At 43.7% G+C, this 8541-nt stretch overlaps 1 protein-coding gene across 2 annotated transcripts in view; it reads right to left on the reverse strand.

The window, feature by feature from the left end:
• Positions 1-8541, reverse strand: part of SERPINE2 (serpin peptidase inhibitor, clade E (nexin, plasminogen activator inhibitor type 1), member 2) — a 41180-nt gene that overhangs the window by 23880 nt on the left and 8759 nt on the right. For both annotated transcript variants that reach the window (XM_006861894.1, XM_006861893.1), the window contains exon 3: positions 989-1186. In XM_006861894.1, the coding sequence (XP_006861956.1) occupies positions 989-1186 (198 nt within the window). The remainder of the gene's footprint in view (positions 1-988; positions 1187-8541) is intronic.

The following is an 8541-nucleotide window of genomic DNA, read 5'->3' on the forward strand; positions in this document are numbered from 1 at the left end:
GTGGAGTCAGTTCTGACTCATAGAGACCCTGTACAGGGTTTCCGAGGCTGTAAATCTTTACCTGAGCAGAAAGCCTCATCTTTCTCCTGTGAACAGTTGGTAGTTTTGAACGGCTGACCCTGAGGTTAGCAGCCTGATTTGTAACCACTAACGCTACCAGAGCTCCTTACAGGGTTTTCTATCATGGGTTAATGTGCTGGGCTGCAAAGTTGATTTGAACCACAAGGTTGGCAGTTCAAGCTCACCAGTCGCTCCTGGGAAACCCTGTACAGAGTCAGTATGGGTTGAACCAATTCGATGGCACTTAACAACAACAACAATATCAATCTTTACAGGAACACACCTCCAAGTTTTCCTCTTGCAGAGCTTCTTAGTGAGTTCAAACAGCCAACCCTTTGGTTAGCAGCTGAGTGCTTAGACATTTCACCACTAGGACTTTCTATTTAACTTGCTAATCCTTGAGGCAGCCTATAGGAAGGAGCAAAGCTTCCAGTCACCAGCAGGTCTTAAGGGCGTTCCGTTCATGTCCCCCAACACAAAAGCCACCACTGGGCTCTATCAATCTTTCAGTTTTTGTAAATTTTCTTTATCTTGATATGTGAAAAAGAAAAATAATTTCAATTATATTTTTAATTTGTTGTTGTTAAGTGCCATCAAGTCCCTTATGACTTATAACAACTCTATATGGGTTTCGGAGGAACAGTTGATGAGTTTGAACTGTTGACTATGATTTGTAGTCCAGTGCTTACCCTACTGTTAATGATGAGTTGAAAATGCTGTCTCAGGTTTAATGCTAATTTATATTCTATATTTTGTGAACTGTTCTTTTCATCTTCAAAATTTCTACCTAAAAGTTGATACAGATTAATATTAACATATAAGCTTTGTATACTGTGAACGTTTTTTTTTTTAAATCCCACTTTGCCTTCCTCACTGTCCAGTACTCAGCTTTCCTCCTGGGCTAAGTTAAAGTCCAGTGCAGACTTACCACACCGGAACACGGAGAGCTGGGCCAGCATCGGAACCTGATAGGACTTCCCATCGGCGGCCACAAAGGTCCGTTTCTTTGTGTTCTCAGGTTGGAACCGTGATTTCCACAAACCCTTAAAATACACGGCATTGGCGAGGACCAGCCTGGTGAGCTCGCCTGTGATGAGGTCTGGGGAGAGGAGATTGTCGATCATACCTGTGAAGTCAAAAAGATAGAAGGGAGACTTCTCAGGACTGACAGCCAATTTGAGGGCAAAGGGCACCTGATTAAAAAAAAAAACAAAACCAACAAAAACCAAAGCACAACAGAAAACACATTTTATAGTTTCATTTTTTTCCCCTGCTAAAAAACAAAACAAAATGAGAAAAAAAAAGGAATTAGAAACGATCCTCTTGGTCAGGGCTCCTAAACGTCTGATGAAGAAATTATTTTATGGCTAATTCTTGATAAGCCCCACATTTCAGAAAACTGTATTCATCGAAATAAGTGATACTTGATGCTCTTGTGAGGTCACAAAGATCCTTTTTAAAGCACCATCTCTGGTTGAAGCTTTGGTTTTTCTATTTAGGCTTTGTTGCTTGATCCTTTATGGAGTCTGGTGGAGACAGAAGTTACACTCTTGGCTGCAACCTAAAGGACAATGGTTTCATATCACCAGCTGTTCTGCAGGCCAAGCTGAGTTGTCTTGACTTTCACAGGTTGCTTGGTCTTTATAAAGATTCAGTGGGGTGTGTATGTGTTCTGGAATGGGGATTAACAATCCAGAGTGCTCCTTGGAGGCCAGGATGGCTAAGCTTCGTCTCTCCTACTTTGGACATATTTTCCGGAGGAAACAGTCGCTGGAGAAGGATGTCATGCTGGGTAAGGTGGAGGGTCAGAGAAAAAGAGGAAGACCTCTAACGAGATGGATTGGCCAGGTGGCATCATTGATGGCATCAAGTGTGGCAGCATTAGTGAGGTTGGCCCAGGATCAGACATTGTTTTGTTCTGCTGTGCATGGGGTCGCTATGAGTCGGTTCTGACTCGATGGCACCTGACAACAACAAAACTAATCCAATGTAACATTTAGCCCAAATACTTAAAGAAACATAATTCATGCTATAAATGCAAGTTTTTTACACTTTAAATGGCTGTTTCTGAAAAAGAATGTCTTATTCAGCAAAGATTTCAGTCATCCTGATGGAAGCACAAGAAGAGTCTGATATATATTAACATGTTTGAACAAGTCAGGTAAATGTGCTGAATAGGACAGTTTCATCACTGCCTGTTACGTACACAAGAGGGCACCAATGCCACCTTAAATCATGATATAGAAGGAAAGCCCTCAAGCAATAAAAAACACACCAAACTAACAAAATCTCAGTTGCCCTGTGGGAGCCCACCCAGCTGCTCCACAGGAGAAAGACCAGGAGATCCGTTTCCATAAAGATGGTTGTTGTTGTTTTATGTGCCGTCGAGTCAGTTCCGACCCATAGCGACCCTGTACAGGGTTTCCGAGGCTGTGAATCTTTACAGGAGTAGAAAGCCTCATCTTTCTTCCGCGGAACAGCTGGTAGTTTCGAACTGCTGACCTTGTGGTTCGCAGCCCGATTCGTAACCACTACGCTACCACTACGCTACGCTAGAAAACCCAACGGGGGCAGTTCTATTCTGCCACACTGGGTCACTGTGAATCAAAAACTAACTTGATGCCACCTAACAAAGACAGCAGTAGCAAGAGCACCAAGCTCAGCATACAGTTGTTGGAAGAAACCTCTTCGGCTCGTTTTTTGTACCAGTAGATCCTGCCTCTGATTGCCATTGGTTAGGGCTAAGACATAAAAAAGAAAAAGCAAGCAAGATAAGAAGTGGATAGTTCAGAGGCAAGGAGACATGTGGAGGGGGATCTTTCACCAACAACTGCTTTTAAGAATGTATCCATCCATTCATCCATTGATACACCTCCCATTCTCAGATGCCTCCCATGATACACCATGGTCTCTTTCAGGTAATAAACAACAGTGAACTCTGTCCTCACAAAGCTATAGATTAGAAGCAATGACTTGGGCGAAACATATCAAGCTCCAATCGTAACAAATAAAGTAGAAATTGACAAGGGCAGCTAATAGGGGGATCAGATGTGGTTATTGAGGTCAGGGATGGATGAGATCCTTGAGAAAGTGCGACTTGCACTTTATTCTGTTGAATGCTTCGTATGTGTTATTTACAGCCTTCTAGCAGCCTGGAGTCTTGGTGTGGCGCTGCAGGATAAGCAATGCACTTCTCACTGCAAGGTCAGCGGCTCAAATTCAATAGCCACTCCTTAGAAACCTCATATAGGGTTGCTATGAATCGGAACTGACTGGATGGTACTTAACACCAACAACTTTGAAGTTATTATAATTACTCTAAGAGCTATCACTATTACATCTCCATTTTACACACAAGGAACTTGAGGCACAGGAAGGTTAAGTAACTACGATTTGAATTCAAGCAACCTTCTGAAATAAGCTACTACTTCAGAGTAAGTTGGAGTGAGTTCTGACTCATAGAACCCTGCACAGGGTTTCCAAGACTGTAAATCTTTGTGGATACAGAAAGCCTCATCTTTCTTCCATGGAACAGCTAGTAGTTTCGAACTGCTGACCTTGAGGTTAGCAGCCTGACTCGTAACCACTCTGCTACCAGAGCTCACAGCCTCACATCACTGATGCTGTGAAATAAACAGTAGTAGCAAGGTGCTGGGGAAGGGAAAGCCTTCAGGCAGTGAGGATGACAGCCGTGAGGACAGTGTAGAGCTGAACCTCATGTGGGAAGAACACAGAGAACATGGAGGAGAAGCCGGTGAGAGCTGAGGCTGCAGAGAGCTGGGCGGCCTCAGATCGGACCGGGTCATCACTGTATCACTCACACGTTAGAAAGGCCCTCATGTTTGCTCCTCTGCTTCTCCGTAATCCAAACCCACAGCCATAGAGTGCATTCTGACTCTTCACGACCCTATAGGACAGAGTAGAGCTGCCCACAGGGGTCCCAAGACTATTCGTTTTCACAGAAGCAGAGTGCCACATCTTTCAAAGGAGCTGTGGGTAGATTTGAACAACAGATCTTCTGGTTAGCAGTTGAGTACTTCAACTTCTGTGCCACAAGGGATCCTGGTCTTTGCATGGAAGGTCTTATTGTCTCCAGGGTCAGCAATCTTCAGGACAGACTCTTTGATCTGCAGATTCCTTCTGAGTGCTATCATGAAGTCTAGCACCTCTGAAGGTGGCAGCTCACCTGACGAGGCAGTTTGGAGCGTTGTGGGAGCATCTGTGGTCGCATGGACAGAGGGCAGACATGCTACGTGTCCTCTAATATTCAAAACAGTTCCACACAAGGAAGAACTGTCCCACTTCCTGTCTAATGCTGAAATACCCCACTGGATGTTTATGTTGGTGAAAAACCTGTTTAACATCAACTGAGCTCACAAATGTACCCCTTTTGCATATAAATACACACAAAACTATTTTTATTTTGCATGCTTTGAACGTGCACTGTGCACTAAGCTTGCTAGGAATGCAACTACTATGCGAATCAAAAGAGGTTTCTATTTTGTTTTGCTTGTTTACCAAGAGTGACGCACAGTTTCAGAATAAAAGCGCAGGCTGTAGTTTCGGTGTAACCTGGACCACACACCTGGATGGTCTGCTGTTTTGTACGTGTCAGTTTATAGTTACTCTGAGGATAAAAAAACTGAAGACCAAACTCGTTGCTGGCGGGTCCATTCCAACTCAGAGCAACCTTACAGGGCAGAGGAACTGCCCCATAGGAGTACCAAAGTTGGAATTCTTTTTTGGAAGCAGACTGTCCCATCTTTCTCCCAAGAAGAGGCTGGCGAGTCCAAACCTGCAACCTTCAGGTTAGCAGCTGAGCACTTATCCACCGTGCTAACTGGGGCTCTTTATGCATAGGATACAGATATTACATATTCAGATGTACTCGTATCCAAGGGCATACTGGGATCTTCTTGACTTACTGAACTGCATATACACATTACTGTTCTTTGTATTATGTTATATGAAATTTTCTTTGAATGTCATTAAAATTTAAAAACACCTGCGCATGTGTGTTTGGTCTACAAAATCTGCGCAGGTGACATGGTCTACAAATTTCACTTCAGGGTAGTAAAGGGAATATTAAAAGTATATGTTTTAAAAACCCAGAGTTGGGTCTGATAGGAGTGGAAAACATCGCTCGAGTCCATCACTCTCATTTCCCCAGAGGTGTAGAAAGCAATCAACCGAGACAGTGCTTGTCTACGCGGTCAACCGAGACGATGCCTGGCCAAGTGTTTGGAACTGTCAGGCAGTCTGCTGCCCTGATTGAATAGTGTCATCTTACAGGTAAGGAAGAGTCCCTAGGTGCACAGTTAAGTATTAAGCCGCTAAAGGCTTGGAGGCTCGAGTTCTGGTGATCTACTCTGAAATATCAGCCTTTAAAATCTCCATGGAGTACAGTTCTACTCTGACATAGAAAAGTTGCCACAGGCGATAATAGCAACAGGTAAGGAAGGTGGCTGAACCGGGGCAGTGAGATCCACTGAGTCAGGGAGTCAGGACAAGAGCGGTGTCTAGTGCCATCTTTTTCCTACCTCTGTCCCCAGGCCAGGGGCACCACCGAAATGTCTGACATTTGTAGGGCATCTGATGGTTCTGAGGTTTCAGGAAGGAGCCTGTATTGCATGGTCCAAGGTCCTGCTGAGAAGAAACTCCAGGCTCTACCACAACCACCTTTAGGTTCTCAAATAAAAACGAAAAATAAAGGTCCTAACCAAATATACAGGGTAGCATCAATATTGTTGTTGTTAGTGTTGTTGCGTTGATTCCGATTCTTAGCGATCCTATATAGGGTTTCCAAGGAGCAGCTGATAAGTTTGAACTGCTGACCTTGTGGCTCAAACTGACCTTGAGGTTGAATACTTATCCTATGGTGCCACACCATGACTCCAGCATCGATATGGAGGATCATAAATCTGTTCAACATGTTTCCATTTCTTGAATAATGTTTTTGAAACAGTTAAAAAATTTCTCTAGTTTAGGATGTGTTGATGTTGTTTTGTTGATAGGTGTCACTGAGTCGCTTCTCACACCTAGAGGCCCTGTGTACAACAGAACACAGAAATGCCAGTCCTATACCATCCTCACGGTTGTTGCTATGTTTGAGCCCACTGTTGTAGACAATACCAACCCATCTCATTGTAGGTGTTCCTCTTCTTTGCTGACAACAGCAACAAAGTACACTGAGCAGGATGTCCTTCCTCTGGACTGGTCCTTCCTGACAACATGAGACCAAGTCTCACCACTCTTCCCCTTCTGAGGAACTTTCTGCTTATACTTCTTCCATGACACATTTGTTCATTCTTCTGGTAGTCCTTGGTATGAGCATATTCAATATTCTTCAGCAACACCACAATTCAAATCCATCAATTCTTCTTCAGTTTTCTTTATTCACCGTCTGGCTTTTGCATGAATATAAGGCAATTGAAAATAGCAAGTATTGAGTCAGGTACATCTTAGTCTTCAAAGTGACATCTTTGATCTTTAACACATTAAAGAGGTCTTAAAACACAGTAGATTTGCTCAATATAATACGTGGTTTGATTTCTTGACTCTTGCTCCCATGAGCACTGATTGTGGATCCAAGCAAAATGAAATCTTTTGACAATTTATATCTTTTCTCCATTTATTCTCAATTTATATCTTTTCTCCATTTTTTCTAAGGAGCTCTGGTAGCGTAGTGGTTATGAATTTGGCTGTAAACAGCAAGGTCAGCAGTTTGAAACTACAGTTGTTTGCGGGAGAAAGATTTATAGCCTTGGAAACCCTGTACAGGGTCGCTATGGGTTGGAACCGAATCCACACACATAACCACCACCATTTGTTCTGATGTTTCTCATTGATCCAGCTGTGAGGATTTTTGTTTTAGACCATACTTGGAGGGAAATCATCAACATGCCAAAAAGCCAACTCCACAGGCATTTCCTTCCAAAGGTTGGCTTTCTCTTTCCCCAGGTACTTCATCTTTCTCTGATTTCAAACCCTTCCACTGTTCCAGTGTGGAGAAAGTTCCTGTAAGCAATTAGGTACTATTTGGGGCTCTACATCACACGTCATGTAGTAACAGTGGGTTGGTAGCTTTGAAAACACATCTCTACATTTACAGATGGGCCACATGCCGAAGGCAGCAATGGGAGAAACGTGTCTCTACAGGTCCAATGACTCCCACTATCAGCTTTACACAGATGGTAGTTAAATGCATGGCCCAAATCCTCAAATGTTTGCACCATACTTCCAAATGCATGTTGCCTATTTCCCCCTGATTATTCCCAACACTAGAACTATACAAATAGAACCCTCTCCCCCACTTCAGTGGGCTCTCCTTACACCTGACCCTCTGAGAAGTCTCTCTCTATCCATCACAAGTTCCTCTAAAACCCACAAAACAGCAATACTACCACCATCCAGTCACTTCTGACTCATAGCAATGCAATATAGGGTTTCTGTATGGGAGCAGACAATCTCATCTTTCTCCTAGAGAGCAGCTGCTGGTTCTTTGGTTAGCAGTCCAGTGCTTGTCCTACAGTGCCACCAGGATTTCTGAATTCCTCTAGTGGTTCTCAAATTTCATGTATATAAGGATGGTGAGAATCCTGGTGTGGCGTTGTGGGCTAATGCGTCAGACTGCAAAGTCATTTGAACTGCAAGGTTGGTGGTTCAAGCTCACCAGCTGCTCCTTGGAACCCCTATACAGGGTTGCTATGGGTCAGAATCGACTTGATGACACTTAACAACAACAACACAAGGATGGTGATGGGGTGGAAGGGCATTTGAGGAGGACTTCTTTTCACAAGTACTTCCAGGCCCCTTAGGGTTGCATAGTCTAAACATATCTTCTGCCATAAAGTTGATTCGAACTCATAGTGACGTGATAGGACACAGAAGAACTGCTCTCTAGGGTATCTGAGATGGCAAATCTTTTTGGGAGCAGAAAGCCTCATCATTCTCTGGCAGAGTGGCTCGTGGGTTTGAACCACCAACTGTCCCTAAGACTTAATCAATTTTGCTTAACGCTTAATCCACTTCACTGCCAGGTTTCCGCCCTTCAGACACAGGTCTGAGTAACTGGGATTTGAGCACACTAGGAATCATACAGGAGAAACACATCCTGAAACGCCGGGTTTCCCTAAATTTTCTCCTAGGGTTCCTTCCCCCTATTGACTTATTTTTGGGGCTTCAACTCTCCTTTCTATGAATAGAGAATCTGAGATCTATCTTCTGATTCCTAGATTTTCTGTGGCATTCTAGACCAGGGGTGGGGAATGTCTGGTCCGCGGGGCCATTTAGTGTGGTCCTGCCAAGGTAAATGCAATTTCAGCCATCACATTTGTTGTTGTTAGGTGTCATCAAGTCAGTACCAATTCATAGCGACCTTGTGCACAACAGAATGAAACACTGCCCGGTCCTGGACCAACCTCACTATTGTTGCCATGCTTGAGCCCAATGATGCTGCCACTTTGCCAATCCATCGCACTG

Source organism: Chrysochloris asiatica, unplaced genomic scaffold (genome assembly GCF_000296735.1).
Source record: "Chrysochloris asiatica unplaced genomic scaffold, ChrAsi1.0 scaffold00044, whole genome shotgun sequence".
NCBI lineage: Eukaryota > Metazoa > Chordata > Mammalia > Afrosoricida > Chrysochloridae > Chrysochloris > Chrysochloris asiatica.